Source organism: Mandrillus leucophaeus, unplaced genomic scaffold, assembly GCF_000951045.1.
Source record: "Mandrillus leucophaeus isolate KB7577 unplaced genomic scaffold, Mleu.le_1.0 Scaffold412, whole genome shotgun sequence".
Classification (NCBI taxonomy): Eukaryota; Metazoa; Chordata; class Mammalia; order Primates; family Cercopithecidae; genus Mandrillus; species Mandrillus leucophaeus.
Window position 1 is genome coordinate 1,839,336 of NW_012104388.1, and position 22,682 is coordinate 1,862,017.

General features: G+C 37.4%; 1 protein-coding gene across 1 annotated transcript in view; it reads right to left on the bottom strand.

Annotated features, from left to right (window-relative positions):
- NMU (neuromedin U) overlaps positions 1 to 22,124 on the bottom strand; it is a 26,448-nt gene extending 4,324 nt beyond the window's left edge. Inside the window, exons 1-7 of the mRNA XM_011992513.1 lie at positions 22,070 to 22,124; positions 19,915 to 19,973; positions 13,185 to 13,232; positions 5,952 to 6,011; positions 4,281 to 4,310; positions 4,142 to 4,192; positions 2,109 to 2,183 (exon numbers count right to left, since the gene is read on the bottom strand). Coding sequence (XP_011847903.1) covers positions 2,109 to 2,183; positions 4,142 to 4,192; positions 4,281 to 4,310; positions 5,952 to 6,011; positions 13,185 to 13,232; positions 19,915 to 19,973; positions 22,070 to 22,124 — 378 coding nt within the window. The remainder of the gene's footprint in view (positions 1 to 2,108; positions 2,184 to 4,141; positions 4,193 to 4,280; positions 4,311 to 5,951; positions 6,012 to 13,184; positions 13,233 to 19,914; positions 19,974 to 22,069) is intronic.
- Positions 22,125 to 22,682: the final 558 nt, after the last annotated feature.

Genomic DNA, 22,682 nt, shown 5'->3' on the forward strand with positions numbered 1-22,682 from the left:
TGATGGACAGGCTGGTCTCAAACTCCTGACAGGTGATCCACCCACCTGGGCCTCCCAAAGTGCTGGGATTACAAGCGTGAACCACCGTGCCCAGCCTGAATTCAACTTTTAATAATAAAATACATAATTTAAAAATAACATAATAAAAGTACCCAAGATTAAACTATAAAGGATACAGCATAGTGAAAAAAAGTTTGCCTAGATCAGAAGCCAGAAGACTATTTTGCACTTTCTCTTACTAATACGATCTTGGGAAACTCCTTCAACTATTCTGACTTGCTTTCCCTTTTGTAAATGGGAAATAATACTTGTAAAGTACTAACAGAGTTCCTCAAAGAATAAAATAAGACTGAAAATTATAATGTATTACAGCAAGGGAAGGCATTACTTAAAAATAATCCTAGAGGCGGGGCGCGGTGGCTCACGCCCGTAATCTCAGCACTTTGGGAGGCCGAGGTGGGTGGATCACGAGGTCAGGAGATCCAGACCATCCTGGCTAATACAGTGAAACCCCCTCTCTACTAAAAATGCAAAAAATTAGCCGGGCGTGGTGGCGGGCGCCTGTAATCCCAGCTCCTCGGGAGGCTGAGGCAGGAGAATGGCGTGAACATGGAGGGTGGAGCTTGCAGTGAGCCAAGATCACACCACTGTCTGTACTCCAGCCTGGGTGACAGAGCGAGACTCCGTCTCAAAAAACAAAAACAAAAAAGTATATAATATGTATGTATACAAAATAATTGCAGAAATTATCAGTGTTACAAGGGTTAGGATTCTTTTTTTTTCTTTTCTTTTTTTTTTTTTTTGAGACGGAGTCTCGCGCTGTCACTCAGGCTGCAGGGCAGTGGCAAGATTTCGGCTTACTGCAACCTCCGCCTCCCCCGTTCAAGTGATTCTCCTCAGCCTCCCGAGTAGCTGGGATCACAGGCGCCCACCGCCACACCCGGCTAATTTTTGTATTTTTAGTAAAGACGGGGTTTCACCATGTTGGCCAGGGTGGTCTCAAACTCTTGACCTCAAATGATCCACCCACCTAGCCTCCCAAAGTGCTGGGATTACAGGCGTGAGCCACAAGAGTTAGGATTCTTTTTAAATGACTGTGAAAACTCCACAATGTAACACAGTTAGACTGTATTAAAGTCGTTACATTCATCTTACACATATTGGCAAAATAGCTAGGATGGCAAGCTTTCTGCTCAAGTATTTAAATGTTGTTAAGAGTAGGCCAGGCCTGGTGGCTCACACCTGTAATCCCTTCAACTTTGGAAGGTCCAGGTGGGTGGATCCCTGGACTTAGGTCACATTTTTTTGTTGAAAAAACCAAAGTATATATATTTAGTTTCTGATATTTACTTCACGAACCATAGTCTTACCAACTTGTTTTTTTTTTTTTTTGAGACGGAGTCTTGCTCTGTCACCCAAGCTGGAGTGCCGTGCAACCTCTGTCTCCTGGGTTCAAGCGATTCTTATGCCTCAGCATCCGAGTAACTGGGATTACAGGCATGCGCCAATATGCCTGGCTAACTTTTCTTTTCTTTTTTTTTTTTTTGTATTTTTAGTAGAGACGGGGTTTCGCCATGTTGCCAAGGCTGGTCTCGAACTCCTGACCTCAAGGGATCCACCCACCTGGACCTTCAAAGTTGAAGGGATTACAGTTGTGAGCCACCAGGCCTGGCCTACTCTTAAGAACATTTAAATACTTGCAGAAAGCTTGCCATCCTAGCTATTTGCCAAGCTGGATACAGAGGGGCAGTACATTGTCCTTTATTTGTTCTCTTATTCCTACCTAAGGACTGGATACAAGCTTTCTTAAACCAAGAATAGATTTTCTCACCAAGAGAGTCATGGCTTTTGGAAAACAGTGTAGTTCCAACTTTCCTCAATGCCCACAGCTTCAGCTAGAAGGGACACAATATTGCAAGGGTCCATGGAAGGGCGGCTTGAACAATTCTCTTCTACTCTGCAAACAGATGCTCTTACGTTGGCTAACTGGGTATTAGTGTGGGCTTATCCTGAAGAGCAGCATTTGATGAACTACCACAGCTGGGAATTAACAGAAAGGGCTGCCCCACGCGGAATGGCAAAGCCAGCATGCAGTTTGTATTACATACGTCCACTCTGAATCTCTTCATTCTTCTCTCATGCAGGTGAGGAACGAGCTGCAGCAACGGATGCACAACAGATGACTGAGAGGACATGAACACACACGCGATGAGCACATGGCTCTCAGCACTGGCTATCAAGACGCTTCCTATTTGTTTTTGTTTTTACCCACTAAACTTGTCCCAGACAAAACAGAAAATTAAAGATGTCACCTAAAACAGCTCTTTGGGAGCAATTCAAAGAACTGTGGAGAATGAACCAAGAGATGGGATAAAATTTGGTAGCTCTACACTGGGATTTTTGTCCTCATATTGAGAAGAAGCACTTTCCCAACAGCTGCAGCTCTCTTGTGAACTGTCAGCAAGTAAAACCCCTCATTGCCTCTTTGAGAGCCAAAAGGCAGTCTGTCTGTTACTACACTTAGTCAGAATAATTCGGGCCAGGCAAAACCCACACTGCCAGTAGCAATTTTCCACTATAAACATGTTTATCTGGAAGATTATACTATACACACATCTAATAACCTCCTTTATAAATTATATACTTAAAATAGAAACATTGGGAGCAACACAACAATGTGTGAAAATGACAATGTGTTCTCGATAGTGAAAACTGTGACTAAGATACATTTTCCCAAAATGTAAAGGTGCCAAGCCAAAGAAAATGAAAGCACACTTGAGATATATAGCTACCTACCTGCTATGGCTGCATTTTTAAAAAAGGTGTGGGTCACACTGAGACTTCTCATTAATGTTAAATTCATTTATGACATGGATTATGTTGAGCCCTATATAACAGTTATCAGTTAACTAATTCAACTGTACTTGGTGTAAAGCCAGTATAATCTTTCACCTCCTCATATGTTAAGAATATTCCATGTGATAAATATTTCAAACTGAGTTTAAGATTACAGTTACCTTTCCATAGGTATGTATCTGCTTAAAATTCACTATGCTCCTCATTCCCTAAATTGGTTCACGGAAGTGAATCACAAGTGTGGAAATAATATCATAGTCAAATAATTTCTAAGTATTCTAGATTGAAACACCAAGTAGGCTGGTTAGTATTTTTAAAATCTATGCCTACAAAAAGAAAAACTACTGCTAATACTACATGATTTTAAAGTGAACTGAATTCAAGTTACTGGTTTTTGGCTAACCTTAGAGAATACATTCGCACATTAAATGCCTAATTACTAATAAGAACATCTTAGGAATAGAAGAGGATATTTCTAATTATATTTAATTACATTTTCGACAATCATCCTTTAAAATAAAAAATGCCCTTGGATCAAATGATTTTTTAATTTGCAACAATTGCCATCTGAAACAATATGTTTTACTTATTTATTTGCTTTTTTATTTTCTTGGTCTTTAGAATGTGTTTCACAAAAGCAGGGACTTTTCTTTTCTTTTCTTTTCTTTCTTTTTTTTTTTGAGACAGAGTATCACTCTGTCGTCCATGCTAGAGTGCAGTGGCGTGATCTCAGCTCACTGCAACCTCCACCACCTGGGTACAAGCAATTCTCTTGCCTTAACCTCCCGAGTAGCTGGGACCACAGGCGTGCACCACCACACCTGGCTAATTTTTGTATTTTTATTAGAGACAGGGTTTCACCATGTTGGCAAGGCTGGTCTTAAACTCCAGACCTCAAGTGATCTGCCTGCCTCGGCCTCCCAAACTGCTGGGATTACAGGCACGAGCCACCATGCCTGGCCAGGGATTTCTTTTTTAAATTTTGTTTTATTTATTGCTATATTTCCAGTACCTAGAATTGTGCCTGGCACATAGCATATAGCTAATACTTTGTAAATAACTGTTAAAGAATGAATGAATTAAAGAATGAATTTAATGTACAGGTAGTAATTGACATATAAAATAAATCAAATGGATAATAAATATTGAATTTCATTCTTTTACTCACATATAAACTTTTAAAGTAAAAAATTTGAATTCTGATGTAGCTCTGTTATGCTGCAAAAACAGGTTCATTATTTTAAACAAATATTAGTGATTACTAAGAAGTAGTTCTACAACTTACCACAACATTTGAATTGCCCAACTTCTGTGTCTTCGAATAATGAAATAAGAACTGTTTTAAAAAAGCAGTAAGTTTTACCATAAGAATTAATGGTTTCCTTATTATTTTATAAGGTATAGATTTATGAAAATCATCTTACCCTTTTAGTATTATCTTTTTCATCTTGTTCCTATTGAAAAGAGATATTATATCATTATATATTATAAAATTGTACTATCTTATATACAATAATTTTATAATGTTATAGCACATAATTGTTTAAAACACATGACTCATGTTACATATAAAATATAAGACTGAAATTAGTTAAGCATCCCTTGCTCTAAAAATAAATGGGAAATTAATTGAATATTGTTTACAAATACGATGTGCATAAAGATCTCTTTACTGCAACTTTATTCATAAGAGTGAAAAATTGGAAACATCCTAAATATTCAACAGTGGTAGAATGCGAAATTATTATATCATGACATGATGGAATATTCAGAGGAGAAGACTGAAAGAATCACATGAAAGTATTTTTACTGTTTATCACTAAATAAGAAGGTTATGAGTTGTTTTTGATGTCTTTCATAAAACAATTTTTAGCCGGGCGCAGTGGCTCACACCTGTAATCCCAGCACTTTGGGAGGCCGAGGTGGGCAGATCATGAGGTCAGGAGATCGTGACCACCCTGGCTAACACGGTGAAACCCCGTCTCTACTAAAAAAAGACAAAAAATTAGCCGAGCGTGGTGGCACGTGCCTGTAGTCCCAGTTACTTGGGAGGCTGAGGCAGAAGAATGGTTTGAATCCGGAGGCAGAGCTTGCAGTGAGCTGAGATGATGCCACTGTACTCCAGCCTGGGTAACAGAGCGAGACTCCGTCTCAAAAAAAAAAAAAAAAAAAAAAATTTAAATCGTATAATTCCTTTTTTGTTGTTGTTCTTTCTCACTTGGTTTTAATACAAATGGAAGATCATGAATAAACACCATTGTCATTTATTTTATCTTAATTAGGAAAAAATCAATTATGCTTTTTGGGACAATGTCACCGTTAGAAACAATGGATAAATGTACAATTGTAGGCAGAGATTATTTAGTTTCATAAAACATTTATGCTTTCAAATTATCAATTTTTTTCTTTGAATTATTATATATAAAAGGTATGAAAGTCAGAGTGTACCAATGACCACAGATTGTTAGAATTGCAAATGAAAAGTATAATTCCAAACCTGAAGCTCTCATTTTTAATAAAGTAGCTTAAAAATAAGTTCATCCATAAGACAGAGATTATAAAATTAGGTAGAGTGCTTATGCTACTTTTCAAGTTTCCATCTACCCTCACTCTAGGACAAAAAGTTCTCCCAGAAGAATCAAGTAATTTTAATAAGAAACCAAGATAATGACAATACAGTTTGCTTTTGTTTTGCATTCTTAATGTCCTACTCTCCCACAAGGTACAATGTCCTAACCTTTGAACCATTAGATGTGCTTAGCAGCTTAGAAAGATGCATCTGTTCTCCAAAGTAGCATGAGTCAGGGCAAAAAAAGAGAGCCAACATGACCCCATATTTATTCCTCCGGACTGGAACTCATTTTATATTTGATAGGGACATATGATTTCCCAATTAGATTACTGTAAGCTCCATTAATATGATGCTCAATTCTCAGACATCAGAGAAACTGAATTATTTCTTATCCAAAAACAATTTTTCCTCTTCTAACTTGTCTTGGCATGCTTCCTAAATTGAGTATATTTTCTTCCAGGAGAAATTCCAAGACATTTTTGGATAATTTTTGTCTACAAACAAAACACTATTTCAACCTTACCTGAGGCTTTGGTAGCATTCCCATAATCACAAAGCAAAGCTCCTCCAGTGCATTGGATGCCTGACAGAAATGAGAAGATATGTAAGTTATGCTTCTGCTTTAACGACATTTACATAGAAGAGATAACTATAAAATGTTAGCGGCATGAGGAAATGCTAACTACCTAGAAAAGAATCCTTCCGTAGATTATTAAAACTGCTGGAATCCTTTGATTTCTCTCACAACAAAAACTTGGCTGTAAAAGTAAAGCCTTCCTTCTCACCAGAAACAACAAAAAAAGGTAAGTACTGTACATACGCACTCATGAAGGCTTCCGCTGTGATCTAGATACATAGTTCTCAGCACTTGCTAAAATATTATGAAATTCTATGACTGAGGGTAACAAGGGACAGTGCCAGAAAAGGAATTATTCTTCCCAGCTTGTAGCAAAATCTGCATCTACATGCCAAAGCTGTGAACCTCACTGAATATTACTCATTATTGGCTAATCTGAAAATCCGGCAATTGCTCGAAAACAATGGGAAGTGGAGGAGAAGAAGCCATGTGTGGTGCACCTAATCTGCGTACCACCCTTCCAGGTTGCTGACTGCACACCCCAGGATCAGGTTTTTCAAAGCATTCAAACACAGAAGTAGGGCAGGGCTCTGTGGTTAGCAGCCAGCTGGGTGTGGTAAGGAGTAGAAGAAATGGACAAGCAGGGGCGAAACCTGCTTTGCACAGAGTTTAGCACAGTAGCACCATAAACAATTGATTACTTAATATATGCATTTTGGAAGTAATGAAGAACTAGAACAGTGGGGAGGGCAATATAATTAGTGGTTAAAAGCATGAGCTATGGAGTTGGGAAGGCTGTAACTCTACGCAGTGCAAATTCCATTTCTGCTCTTTATTAGCTGTGTAACCTTGGGCTGGTTACCTAACCTCTCTAAATTTCTGTTTATTCAGCTCTAAGCTGCGGATGACATCACTGCAGAGAGTTCTTAGAAGAATTAAATGTAGGTAAAGTTCTCAGGTTGATTTACAGCTGAAGTGATTCTTAATTTAGAAGTTATATGAAAAAGAGGTCGGGTGCAGGGGCTCTCGCCTGTAATCCCAGCACTTTGGGATGCTGAGGCAGGCGGATCTCCTGAGGTCAGGAATTCGAGATCAGCCTGGCCAACATGGTGAAACCTAGTCTCTACTAAAATCCAAAAAGTAGCCAGGCATGGTAGCACGCGCCTGTAATTCCAGCTACTAGGGAGGCTGAGGCAGGAGAATCACTTGAACCTGGGAGGCAGAGGTTGCAGTGAGCTGAGGTGGCGCCACTGAACTCCAGCCTGGATGACAGAGTGAGACTCTGTCTCAAAAAAAAAAAAAAAAAGAGATATATGAAAAGAATTGTTCAGGGCCTCAAGTAGTCTCACCTTCTCTCCCTTTGAACAACAGTACATGCTTGACATGGTTGGTTGTGGTTCGAGATGCAGGTGGAGTTGACAGTTTTCCTGTGCACCCTTCCTAGCATCAGAGGTCTGCTTTGTTCTCTTCATTCCATTTGTTTGCTTGTCATGCAAATTCTTGGAGTATTTATTAATAATGCCTCACATGTACATAGTGTTTCAATAAATTATAAAACACTTTCATATACAGTCATGCACCACATAATGGCATTTCAGTCAATCAGTCAATGATAGAGTGCATATACAATGGTGTTCACATAAGATTATTATGAAGCTGAAAAATTCCTATCATCTAGTCATAGCTTGATGATCCTGACCTGTGTAGGCCTAGACTAATATGAATGCTTATGTCTTCATTTTTAACAACAAAGTTTAAAAAGTCAAAAAAAAATTCTTTTTAATTTCAAAAGCTTATAGAATGAGGATATAAAGAAAGAAAATATTTACATACACCTGTTCAACGAATTTGTGTTGTAAGCCAAGTGTCATTACAAAAGAGAAAAAAGTTCTAAAATATTAAAAAGTTGGCCAGGAACGGTGGCTCATGCCTGTAATCCCAGCACTTTGAGAGGCCGAGGTGGAAGAATTGCTTGACCCTAGGAGTTTGAGACCAGCCTGGACAACATAGCAAGATCCTGTCTTTACAAAAAATACAAAAAATTAGCCAGGTGTGGTGGTGCATGCCTATAGTCCCAGCTACTCAGGAGGCTGAAATGGGAGGATCATCTGAGCCCAGGAGTTCAAGTCTACAGTGAGCCATGATTATGCCACTGCACTCCAGCCTGGATGACAGAGTGAGATCCTGTCTTGAAAAAAAAAAAATTAAAAAGTTTATAAAGTATAAAAGTTATAGTAAGCTAAGGTTAATTTATTATTGAAGAGAGAAAAATTTTTTAAATAAATTTAAAGCAGCCTAAGTTTACAGTGTTTATGAAATCTGCAGTAGTGTATAGTAATGTCCTAGGCCTTCACATTCACTCATTACTGACTCATTGACTCACTCAAAGCAACTTCCAGTCTTTCAAGCTCCATTCATGGTGAGTGCCCTATACAAGTGTATCATTTTTTATCTTTTATATTATGTATTTACTGTACTTTTTCTACATTTAGATATGTTTAGATACATATTGTGTTACAACTGCCCACAGTATTCATTACAGTAATGTGCTGTACAGGTTTGTAGTCATATAGCCTAGGTGTGTAGTAGGCTGTACATCTAGATTTGTGTAAGCACACTCTATGATCTTTACACAATGACAGATCATCTAAGGACACGTTTCTCAGAATGTATATCCCCATTGTTAAGTGATGCATGACTATACATAATTTGTATTCTGTCCTACACAGGACATGAATTGTGATTCTCATATACAGAGGAAGTGAGGTTCTAAGAGACTGTCACTTGCCCAATACCACACATGGCTAGGAGTTGGAGGAGCATGGCCTGGGACCTTGGCCTTCTGATTTGTAGATATTCTTGTGTTGCATTGGTATTGCCTGCTAAGCCTAGAGTTGGGAGTTGGCAGCGAGAAAAACTAGAGTGTGAACACTGATACATCCTTTCTCACTGGTTATACTTAAGGGCTGAATACACAGGTCACCCCACAAAAATCTGAAATAAAATCCCTAAAACTTCTCTTACCAGCCTAGGCAAGATGGTGAGACCCCCATCTGTACACAAAATTTTTTTCTTTTAATTAGCTGGGCATGGTGGCATGCCCCTGTAGTCCCAGCTATTCAGGAGGCTGAGCTGGAAGGATTGCTTGAGCCAAGGATTTCGTAGCTGTGGTGAGCTATACTTGTACCACTGCATTCCAGCCTGGGATAGAGTGAGACCCTATCTCTAAAAACAAAAACAAAATGCTCCACTTACGATCATTTCAAAATAGAAAATACAAAACAGTAAGAAAAAAATACGCAGTGATATCATGTGTCAAAAATGTATTTCACCTCAAAGAAGAACAAACACTTATAGCTGATTTCAAAATAGAAAATACAAAACAATAAGAAGAAAATATCTACAATGTCATGTTTCAAAAATGTATTTCAACTCAAAGAAGACTAAATTCACACATGTGAGCTGTTTCTCCTTAGGAAACAGTTTCTAAGCTGGATGAGGTTCAGTAAGATTGTACTTTGACTGAAAAAGTTTCAAAGCAAATGTATTTTCCCCAACTCCCCTTTACAAGAAGTCAATTCTCAACTATTCTTCAAGGATTGAAATACATGGAAGTTTTAATATCTTATTTTTAAATTTATAGACCTTAAAGATAACATTTTCTACTTGGTAAAAATGTTTCAAAGCAATGGTCACATAATCACATAAATAATAAGATAATAGTGTATGTGAAAATTAACAATGTTTTAAAATTTTATCAAATTTGGTGGTACATATACACCACTGAATACTATGCAGCCATAAAAAAGAATGAGATCATGTCCTTCGCAGCAACATGGATGGACCTGGAGGGTATTACCCTAAGCTAAATAACACAGGAATAGAAAACCAAATACCACATGTTCTCACTTGTAAGTAGGAGCTAAACACGGATGCACATGGCCAAAAAGAAGGGAACAATAGACACCAGGGCCTACTTGAGGGTGGAGGGTGGGAAGAGGGTTAGGATCAAAAAATTACCTATCTAGTAATATGCTTATTACCTGGGTGATGAAATAATCTATACACCAAACCTCCACAACACACTTTACCTACATGACAAAACAGCACATTTACCCCGAACCTAAAATTAAAAAAAATTATTTAGGGTCTGTGGGCTGTATCAAGGGATTTTGACATTATTCTAATTGCAATAAGAAACCGTAAGAAGATTTGGAACAAAGCAGTGATATGATGGCTTAGTATTTTAAATGACTAAGTGATGCTAAAACCTTCAATCTGAGTACAATAGCTATACTTACAACTAGTTTTCAGTTGTGTACTGAATTGCCCACTCATGAATTGAGTTTATTATCAATGTTTTGAGAAAATAATGTCAATTTTTAGAAATTATAGTAATTACTGTTATGACAATATCCCCATTGAATCACGCCTCCCTGTATCCATTGCCTTTATGTAGTCAGTCCCCTAACGCAGACACTGAGTGTGGCCCCCCACATTGACTCTGTGTCTTGCTTTGGCCAGTGGGGCATGAGTAAACATGTTACAAGCAGATGTTTGAAACCCACTTAGGTAACGAGCTTGCTCTCCCCACTGCTGGTGGAACCCAGCAACCATGTGAAAAAGTTCAGACTAGCCTGCTGGACTGTAAGTAACACTTCGCCCAGCTGCCTCCACCACCCCTGCTAATAGCCAGCCAACGATCACCAAGCATATGAAGAAACCCAGCCACAGAAGTAAGCCCATAAAATGATATATTCCCAAAGCATCAGGAATACAATTTTTAAAAACAATTCCTAATTTATTAACATTACTTATTCCTGTGAAGGTACCCAAATACAGTTACTACACATAAACACCATTCCAAAGAGATGCATCTGTATTCATTTAGCAGCTATTTCTAGGGAAGGGACTGGTAAATCTATCTCTTTTATACAATTTATTTCATTTATTTCCTTTGAATTTTGAATAATTCATAATTTCACACGTTTCAAAGCAAAAAAATTATAAGATGATATCCAGTTAAAAAGTCCTCCTTTTTCTGTTCTATCCACCTAGGACTCCCCTTCCACATAACCATTGTCATTTATTTTGTATGTATTCTTCCAGAATTTATATTTTTTATTTGAGAGCTAAATCAGTAAAACCATATTTATATGGTTTTTAAACTAGTGAATGGGCCATAAAAAGGGATGATATAATGGTATTTGTTACAAGAGAAAAATTTCTGCATAGCATGCTTGCTGCTGGGTTTTATTAACAAAGTAATTAAAGAGATATTTACTGAGTCTCTCCTCAAGCATGATTCTAGGTGCTGGCTATAAATGTATCCCATATAAGAACAGCACCAATATACTATGGTGAAACCAAAATTAGGTTTTAATGCATAGCTTTAATTTCACACGTAATAAAACAATATTTTTTAAAGTATTAAATTTATTACTATTTACATTATAAATGTAAAAGTTACAAATAGTAAATTTACTAAGCTACTCTTGAAAGAGGCACAGTACTGAAATCCAGTCAAACATTAGTTTATCTTGATGAAGTTTAAATGAGCGCTTTAAAATTCATCCTCTTAGTACTGAAGACCTAAAAGTGATTTTGAGGATGTTCCTGAATTTTAAATACAACACAAATGCATATATACTGATTAATATCTATCTCATGTTATTAATATATATCTGCCAATGCTCCTGGATTAATTTGAAACATTGTTCAAAAACGTCATCTATGGTGATCTTGTTCTTGCTTTACTACCTAATACCTCAAATTTCCAGCAGGTACCTAGGGTATAGATTGAGGCAGGAGAAATACAACACTATACAAGGCTGCTTCTTCACACCGGCCAGGAAAACACAAATGGAGACTGTGTGACCAACAGCCTGGACACCTCGGCCAGACTGTGTAGGGAGTATGCCCCAGGCGCATAGTTGATGACTCTGAAAGCAGCATCATCCAGTAAAGACAATGTAAGAACACACTTATTCCCCACTCCTTAAGTGTCCATGTGGAGGGGCTAGATTAGCACTCCTGGCCTCTTTCCAAAACCTTCTCTTAATTCTTTTCTATTGAAGAGGAGTGAGCTGTCTGGTAGGTGAACTGAGAGGAAGAAATTGGGCATGTTCAGTTCAGCTCCTTCCTCTATGGAGTCAGTGTTCTTACTCTGGTCAGCTGTTCTTGCCTGGTCTCTGCCCTGTGGCTGAGAATCTGACTGGTGGAAAGCTCAGAGTCACTGTCTGAGACTTGCAGGCAAGTTTAATTCTGGAGGCAATTATAGCAGACACACTTGATATCAGATCTGAAGCCACAGTCACAAATGGACTTTTCCATTATAATGACGATATTTTGACCTCCAAAAGTCTGACTCATAAATTCATCTCTCAATGGATTTCGAACTCAATTGGGAGATAGGATATTTGTCCCCAAATACAGCAATAGACACAGTATTTTAAATTTTTATAATTATTTAAACTTTTATTTTAGGTTCAGCAGTACATGTGCAAGATTGTCATATAGGTAAACTTGTGTCACAGGGTTCTGTTATACAGATTATTTCGTCACCCAGGTACTAAGTCTAGTACCCAATAGTTATTTCTTCTGATCGTCTCTCTCTTCCCACCTCCACCCTCAAGTAGGCCCTGTGTCTGTTTTCCCCCTCTTTGTGTTCATGTGTTCTTATCATTTAACTCCCACTTGTAAGTGAGAACATGCAGTATTTGGTTTTCTGTTCCTGTGTTAGCTTGCTTAAATTTTTACTAATATGATTTGGTAGAGACAGGGTCTTGCTATGTTGCCCAGGCTAGTCTCGAACTCCCAGCCTCAAGTGATCCTCCCATCTGGACCTCTCAAAGCACTGGGATTACAGGCATAAGCCACTGCACCCTGACAGTTATAGTATTTCTAACTTAACATATAATTTGATTTTGAAATTAACATTTTAATTTGACATTACAAAATATGTGTATATTATCTGCAAATCTATTTTATTTAGAGATGAAAGCCCTAGCACATTACAACACAAGCCCACAGTATTGATTATTATCTGCAGCAAATGTAATAATATCTCATATGTTGACATGTTTTCGTGAGCACGTAAAGGTTCCAAAGGCAGCAACGGAGAGTTTAAGCACTACACAAACACCTACATTATGACAAAATACCTTCAATTGGAATTACCTGAGGCTGGGAATCAATGGACAGAAAAGACGAACAAGCATCATCTATCTGTAGAAAACAAAAATGTCAGTTACATCCTGGGAATGGACAGAAAATAACAGAGAGTAGATTTTACAAAGTCACATTACCTATGGAATATTAACCACAGTTCCATGACAGTTTAGGACTCTGGATTTGGAAGAGAGGGGCCTCAAAAACTTTATAAGAAAGTCTTGGAAATGAGACTTCCCTCAAGATGTCACCCTAACCACAGGGTATACGTCTCTAGTGACTGCTGACGGGGACCATCCTAGGGCATGGAGATGCCTCACATTAATATATTGAGGAAAAGACTGTCACGTATTATTTAGTGTGAGAAATGTGAGAGCTGACTAAAGAATGAGCTTAAAATTAAGGCAGACCTTTGGTTACCATATGGTTCTGTATGACACATGAACCTAATGTCACCTAAATTAACATAATAACAGTATGATAAACAGCATGCCAGAAAAATTGTTCATACAACATAGGCAATCCACTAGATCTCTCCCATGAAACCAGTATTGGAAGAGAGTTCTATTTTATAATGAGGGTTTACTGAGCTACAGTTGGCAACTATTCTCAGCCCTTATCCTAAAAAGAAAACTTGAGACTTTAAATGGTAGAATGAGAGATTCACATTAATCATAAAAACTATGCTGAGAATTTAAGCACTAAGCTGGATGTATGGCATTGTTTATGACATTTATTTCTTTGATGGCCTTTTAAAATGGAACTGGAAAAAATGGTACTGATTCTTGTCTCTCCGGAATGATTGAGGTTGAGTCCTATTTATGGCATTCCATCTCAGAGGCCCGTTTCAGTCCCAGAATTCTTCTTCTCATACCAGGGGGTGGATTATTATACTTCACTGTCATAAATTCTCAAGCTCCTCATTGCTTCTAAGTTGAACATGTCCTAAAATATATTATTTCCTAACTTAGAGAATAACAAAGGTATAAGATAATATAGAAAAGCATAAGCTTATGTCTTCTTCCTTTTTATCCTCACAGAACTTTTATCCTCCTTTTATCCTCATCTTCCCTTTATTTCCCAAATATTTGGGGAATTGTTTGTTCCACTCATCCTTTGCGCCCACCCAGCTGGTCCCTCTTCCATGCCTTACAAACCTGAAATCATGGTCGCGCACACACACACACACACACACACACACACACTCTCTCTCTCTCTCTGGGTAGGGGCCATGTCATTGCTAAATTGCCCAGAATAAGTGTTTAACAAAAATCCTTTAATTAAGTTGAATTAAACTTGCGGGGGAAAAAAGTGAATTGAGAGGGCAAAGTCAAAAAGATAACCATTTTAAAGCTCTGACTTTTGAGCAATGCTTACTACATCACCTCCAAATGTCACCTTCTGTGGTTTAGTAGGGTAAAAGTAAGTAGTTTCTCCTGAGTTTTTTATGGTGTGCAGGTATCTGAACACATTACCCACTCCAGGGGAACGTTGTCCACACACAGACCAGGCTGCCCGTCTATGTGAGGTGGCCCATGTTCAAGAACAGAGAACCTTTGAATCTCAGGACATCAACGCCATTTGAATAAAAACATGACACTTTAAAAAACCCCCGTTAGTCAAATTAGGAGATAGCTGCAAAGTTTTTCAGTCTTTTCTCACATTTCTTTGAAGGACACAGGAACACTGCTTGCCCACTTTCCATTTGAGTAAGCGTTTGTTCATTGTACTCAGCATATGGCTCTAATGGTTTTTTATGCCACTGATTGGTTTTGAGAACTCTGTAGAGACCATTGGTAAATCTCATTGAAAATGTTTAGGTCTCTATATATGGTTAGGAAGAATGTGTTTCTAGTGTCTGGGTAGCTCTGTATTTATTTATTTATTTATTTTTATTTTACTTTAAGTTCTGGGAAACATGAGCAGAACGTGCAGGTTTGTTACATAGGTATACACATGCCATGGTGGTTTGCTGCACCCATCAACCCATCATCTGGGTTTTAAGCCCTGCATGCATTAGGTATTTGTCTTAATGCTCTCCCTCCCCTTACCCCCCAAGCCCCTCCCACCAACAGGCTCTGGTGTGTGATGTTCCCCCTCCCTGTGTCCATTTGTTCTCATTGTTCAACTCCCACTTACAAGTGAGAACATGTGATGTTTGGTTTTCTGTTCCTGTGTGCAGTGGTACAATAAGAGCTTACTGCAGCCTAGACTTCTTGGGCTCAAGTGATCCTCCCACCTCAGCCTCTTGAGTAGGTGGCACCACAGGCAAGCACCACCATGCCTGGCATATTTTTTATTATTTATAGAGATGAGGTCTCACTATGTTACCCAGGCTGGTCTTGAACTCCTGAGCTCAAGGCATCCTCCTGCCTCAGCCTGTCAAAGAACTGGTATTAGGCCTGAGTCACCGTGCCCAGCTGCATCTTAACTTGTTTAAATATCTTTTTTTCTGTAAAAGAATGTATACTGCTTTTGCAACTCTGAGTTTTTTCCAGCATTATCATCTAAAGTATTTTTCCAAATATTTTCCATGGAAATATAGAATATTTCAAGCTAAAATAAATGTGTCTGTACTATACATTAATATCTGTTATCTAAGTCACTCTTCATCTTATTTATATTTCCAGCATGTACCTAGATATTCTACCAAGGCAGAGGCCCTTGTAATACACACTTGATGAATTTCTATACTATTGAAGACTGTTTTGTACTTGGCACTTGGCATCTATCTTATCTTTTCCCTTATATATTTTGTTAGGGGTGGCCTAGGTACAAAGGGTACTCTTCTCAGTTCATAGCTCACTATCATCATTAGCCTTGCTTTATTTATTTATTCTTTTTGTATTTCCATTTCCTACCCCCATTCCACCCTCCTATAGGCAACTCTTCTAGTGTATTTGAGGCATATCCTCCATTTGTATATGTTTTTGTAAAACCCATATTGTTGTTTTGTGTGTATGTATATTTTCTTACTTTTTTTCCACTTAACACTATCCACTGAGACCTATCCATGTTGCTGGGTGTGTATCTAGCATGTTGCTTCAAGTGCTGTAGTATATTCTATAATGTGTTCCCACCACATGTTGCCTAACCACTCCCCAGTGAGAGACAGCTGGGTTCCCTCCAATTCCTCCCACTATAAGCAAAGCTATAATCAACCTCCTTGAATCTGTCCTCCACTTATGGATCTGTGGGAGAATATCTTTGGGCTATCTACCCAGGAGAGGGAATGCTGGATCATGGGGATGTCTAGGTTGTTTTCTAGATGGCTCTACCAGTTTGCACTCTGCCCAGCAATGCATGAGGGTTTGTAGACCCCACATCCTTGTTAACATTTGTGATTAACTAGATTTCAATTGTTTTGCTAGTCTAATAGGTAGAAAGTGACACTTTGCTCTTGTCCCAATTTTCATTTTATTGTTACTAATGAACATGTTTATATGTTTTAGATGTTTGTTAACCTTTTGAACTTCCTCTTCTGTAAACTGTTCTTATCCTATGACTATTTTTATTTTGAAGTCTTATCTTTATCCAGTTGATTTGGTGTAGTTTCTTATATAATCTAGAAAAGCAACTCCGTATCGGTTTTAGACATTGTCAATATCTTCTTTGAAAGGCTCTTACCAGCTGGGCAGGGTAGCTCACATCTGTAATTCCAGCACTTTGAGAAGCCGAGGTGGGCGGATCACTTGAGGTCAGGGGTTCGAGACCGGCCTGGCCAACATGGCAAGACCCTGTCTCCACTTAAAATACAAAAACTAGCTGGGCATGGTGGCACATGCCTGTAGTCCCAGCTACTCAGGAGCCTAAGGCACGAGAATCACTTGAACCCAAGGAGGTGGAGGTTGCAGTGAGCAGAGGTCATACCACTATACTCCAGCCTGGGCGACAGAGCAAGGCCCTGTCTCAAAAACAAAAACAAAAAACCAACAAAGGCTCTTACTTTTTTCCATGGAGTCCTTTGCTGAAAGAATTTTCACTTTTAATGTAATTTAATTCATGAATGTTTTTGGCCTTACGATTTATATTTGAAGTTTCTTACGATTTATATTTGAAGTTTCATTCAAGAAGTTTTTTCCCTGCACCTAGCTAAAAAAGATATTGTCCTACAAGATTTTCTACTAACTCTATAATTTACAATATATTTCCTTCTTTAAGGGTGAGGTGGCTAAGGTATTTATCTACCAACTCCCTTTGGTCTCCAATTGGGGGCTGCTGTCAGTGGTGGGGTCATTTATATTCAGGCACTTCTGGCTGGCCCAAGTACAGGCAGCACAGGAAAAGTCATGGACGCTTGCAATCAGAAACTATAAATTTCCAGTGCCCTGGGATGGCAAATGCCAAAGGGATATGACAGGTACTGGCGGTGACTGCTATACTCGCCAAGCTCTAGTCTCTGTTCCATTGGTTCATTCTGTCTGTTCTTGTGCAATTTCCATGCCTCTTTTTTTAATTACTGCAGTTTTTATACTATGTCTCAATATCCAATAAGGCAATTCCCAGTAGTAGCTCTTCATATTTAAAATGTCTTCAGCTATTTGTAGACCTATATTTTTCCATATCAATTTTAGGTTAAATTTTAAGGTTTTTTTTTTTAGGTAAATTAAATTGTTTGGGATTGCATTGATTTTATGGGATTTATATTTATTAACAAGGAAAAATGATATTTTTATTATGTTAAATTAATTGTTTCATCCAAGAGAGAATGTCTCTCCAAATACTTATATCATCATCTATTTTCTTTATTAGAAACTAATTTTCTACTGCATAAATTTAGGGTGTGTTTTTGGTTAATTCCTAAATACAGATTTTGTCACTATTGTGTATACTACAGTATTTTAAACTGTACTTTTATGTTACTTTTGCCTAGTGAAAAGAAATGTTATTGAATCTTGTATATTGACATTACATCCAAAAATCTCCTGAACTCTCAAACTAGTTCTAATAGTTCAAGAGCAAGAAGTTTGTTAATGCAATTCATTGCAGTTATAGACTAAAAGAGAAAAAGCATATTGTTTATCTCAATAGTGACACAAATAAAGTATCTAAGTTCACATTTTATTTAGGATTAACAAAACTCTTAGCAAGATAGGAAAATAAGATAACTTTCTTAACTGGGTAAACGTTATGTATCGAACTTCTAGAGCAAGTTTATACTTTATGAAGAAGCTTTAGATACATTTACTGTGTAAGATAGTAAGCAGGCCTTGGCCAGTGATACAAGGAAAGAAGAAATTGTTCCTTCAGTGCTTATCATGTTACCACTGCACCTTTTTTGGCACAGCATATTGATCTAGGAATTTATCCATTTCATCTAATTTCAAAATTATTACCAGATAGCTGTCCATACTTTCTTCTTAACAGCTTTACTGAGATATAATCCACAAGCCATACAACTCACCCACTTAAAGTGCACAACTCAAAGGTTTTTAGTGTATTTACAGAGTTGTGCAACCATCCATCACACAATCAATTATCCATAATATTATTTTTAAACTTTTTTTATATCTCTATTTTTCTTGGGTTCTACCTTTTTTGGTCTATATCTTGTTTCTTTGCCTTCCCCTTTGCCTTTTGAAATCAGTACCACCAGCGTTTAACTTACTGAAAGAACAAATATATGGTTTTGCTAAAACTGTTGCTCCACTCTTTTTTAAAAATTTATTGCTGCCATTATTATTATTACTATTATTATTTATTCTTTTTTGAGATGGAGTCTCACTCTGCCGCCCAGGCTGGAGTGCAGTGGTGCCATCTCAGCTCACTGCAACCTCCACCTCCCAGCCTCCCGAGTAGCTGGGATTACAGGCACGTGCCACCACGTACAGGTAATTTTTGTGTTATTAGTAGATGGGGTTTTACTATGTTGACTGGGCTGGTCTCGAACTCCTGATCTCGTGATCCGCCCACCTCGGCCCCCCAAAGTGCTGGGATTACAGCCAGTACGCCCTGCTTATTTTTATTATTTACTTCATTCGTGTTTCTTCTAATTTTCCCTGTTCTTTTGCACCTCATTTTTAGCAGAATGCTTAGCTTATTAATGTTTTTAAATTTTCTTCTCTCCTGATAAACACATATGAAGCTAAAATTTCTCTCTAGCTACTGTTTTAGCTGTAGCTTATATGTTTTGAGTTATAATGTTTTTATTTTTTTCCTGAAGGTCTATCAGTTGTTAAATAAATTTTAAGGTTGCATTATTAGTTTATATTAATGATGTCTATATTTTCTTGTTCTGGTTTTCTTTTATTAACATATAAGATCCTTATTTGTCTGTTATGACGGTTTATTTATTTGAATTCTATTTGATCAGATATATTCTCTTTCAGTTTGTATTTGCTTGCTACATCATTTTCCATCCTTTTATACTTAGTCTTTTTTTGTTTTCTGTTTTAAGTGTGATACTGATAGACAATATATATCTGGATCTATTTTTTAAAATCCAATCTTAGAACCTCTGTCTTTTAAGTACATACACATTTACTGTAACTACTCTGTTCTTGTATTATTCTATTTTATCCTGTTATTGGCATTTGTTTCTGCCCTCTTAACCATTTACAAAATTTTTGTTTCTTTTCTTCTTTCCTTCTCTTTTATTTAATAAAAATAGTAATTCTGGGTTTTATTATGAGATTATTGGTAAAATCATAGTTCTCCCAAAGCTCAATTATAGATTTTAACATGATAATTTCAAAGAAGGGTAAAGTTTCTACAAATCTGTGTGATGATAGTTCCTTACCTCATTCCACAACTGTAGCTGTTGTGCAGGCTGTAATCCTTGAGGTGATATTGGAGCACCTAAAAATAAAGTTATAGCCACAGGTTAATTTTATAGCATTTCTTCTAAAATTAAATATCCATATATAATTCTTCCTTGGACACTTTCTTCATTTTTCACTGTACATTATCACCCACCTATTTCAACTAAATATTTCAGCATTAGATTTAGTACAAGGAGACATAATTACTAAACAAACCTTAATAACATTACAAAGATATTACTCTCAAGAATGAATTACTTATGTCTACAGACAAATAGAAACACACCTCATGCTCATGAATTAGAAGACTGAATATTGTGAAAATGATCATACTGCCCAAAGCAATCTACAGATTCAATGCAATTCCCATCAAAACATCAACATCATGTTCTACAGAACTAGAAAAAACAATCCTAAAATAAAACCAAAAAGAGCCCACATAGCCAAAGCAATACTAAGCAAAAAGAATGCATCTGGAGGCATCACATTACTGGACTTCAAATTATCCTATAAGGCTATAGTTACCAAAACTGTATGGTACTGGTATAAAAATAGGCATTTAGACCAATGGAAAAGAATAGAGAACAAAGAAATAAAGCCAAATACTTAAAACCAACTATTCTTCAATAAAGTATACAAAAACATAAATTGGAGAAAGTACACCCTTATTCAATAAATGGTGCTAGGAAAACTGACAAGCCACATACAGAAGAATGAAAGTGGATCCTTATCTCTCACCTTAAAAATCAACTCAAGACATATCAAGGACTTAAATATAAGACTTGAGACAATAAAAATTCTAGAAGGTCCATTGGAAAAAACCTTTTGGACATTGGCTTAGGCAAAGAATTTGTGACTAAAACCCCAAAAGCAAAAGCAACAAAAACTAAAATAAATAAATGGGACCTAATTAAACTAAAAAGCTTCTGCACAGCAAAAGAAATAATCAGCAGAGTAAACAGAGAACCCACAGAGTAGGAGAAAATATATGCAAACTATGCATCCAACAAAGGACTAGTATCCAGAATCTACGAGGAACTCAAATCAGCAAGAAAAAAACAATCCCATCAAAAAGTTGGCAAATAACATGAATAGACATTTCTCAAAAGAAGATATACAAAGAGCCAGCAAACATATGAAAAAAAATGCTCAGCATCACGAATCATCAGGGAAATGCAAATTAAAACCACAAGTTAATACCTTACTCCTGCAAGAACAGCCATAATTAAAAAGTCATAAAACAATAGATGTTGGCATGGATGTGTAAAAAGGGAACACTTTTACACTACTGGTGGGAATGTAAACTAGTACAACCACTATGGAAAACAGTACGGAAATTCCTTAAAGATCCAAAAGTAGATCTATGGGTTGATCCAGCAATCCCACTACTGGGTATCCATCCAAAGGAAAAGAAGTCATTATATGAAAAAGACACATGCGCACACATGTTTATAGCAGCAAAATTTGCAACTGCAAAGATATGGAAACAACCTATGTTCTTATTGACCAACAAGTGGATAAAGAAAATGTGGTGTATATATACACCATGGACTATCTCTCAGCCATAAAAAGGAACAAAGTAATGTCTTTCGCAGCAACCTGGATGGAGCTGGAGGCCATTATTTGAAGTGAATGGGAAACTAAATACCATATGTTATCACTTATAAGTGGGAGCTAAGCTATGAGGACATAAGACATAGAGTGATGTAATGGACTTTGGGGACTCTGAGGTGGGAGGCTAGGAGGAGGCTGGGGGATAAAAGACTACATATTGGGTATAGTGTATGCTTCTTGGATGACAGGTACACTAAAAACTCAGAAAATCAGTCTGGTTGATTGCATATCCTGACAGATTTTTTTTTCCTAATTCTATCATGTTTTAGGCAACTCTTGCCTTGAATTCATACAAGTTTTTACTGTTATTTCATTTAAGTTCTGATAACAGCAATAATAATGACAGTAATCAACTACATTTTCTGTGGCACTAAGCATTAGAAACAACTTAGAGAGGTCATGCAGTCCATAAAAGAGTGGCTTTATTTCAGAACCTGACAGAGTCCCCTCTCATGGGACAACTATTGAACGTGGGTAAACAATCTTACACACTTCTCAAATATATATTTCTCACCCTACCATAAACATATATCCCAAAGTCACAGTTGTCTGGTAGATCATACCCGGAGCTCATTGTTTTCAGGAAGGGATAAAGCTGTGCTTCTCAAATTTCCATATAAAACACCTGATGATCTCACTAAATGAGATTCTGTTTGACAGAGCATTCCTGTTTAAATAATGCTATTTTTTATTCTTATACTTTTGACCATCCCTGGCCCCCAGTAAAAGTGGAAGCTTCCACCTCAACTTCACTGTGTTCAGACACACCGCCTCATCAGGACCATGGAGAGTTTGCTTCCTTCCATTTCCCAAGCTCGCATGGGCCCTTAGAAAGGCCACTATGCCTAACTTAGCCCCAGGCACTTCCATAAAATAGAAAAAGGACATTTTGTGGCCCTTCTAAAAACATGTAAACACAGTTTCATGGTTAAAAAAAAAAGATAAAAAGAAGAGACAAAATTTTTTTTAAAATTCTATGATTTGTAGAAAACGACTAATATCCTGGCCAGGCACACTGGTTCACGCCTGTAATCCCAACACTTTGGGAGGACGAGACGGGCAGATCATGAGGTCAGGAGATCAAGACCATCCTGGCTAACACGATGAAACCCCATCTCCACTAAAAATACAA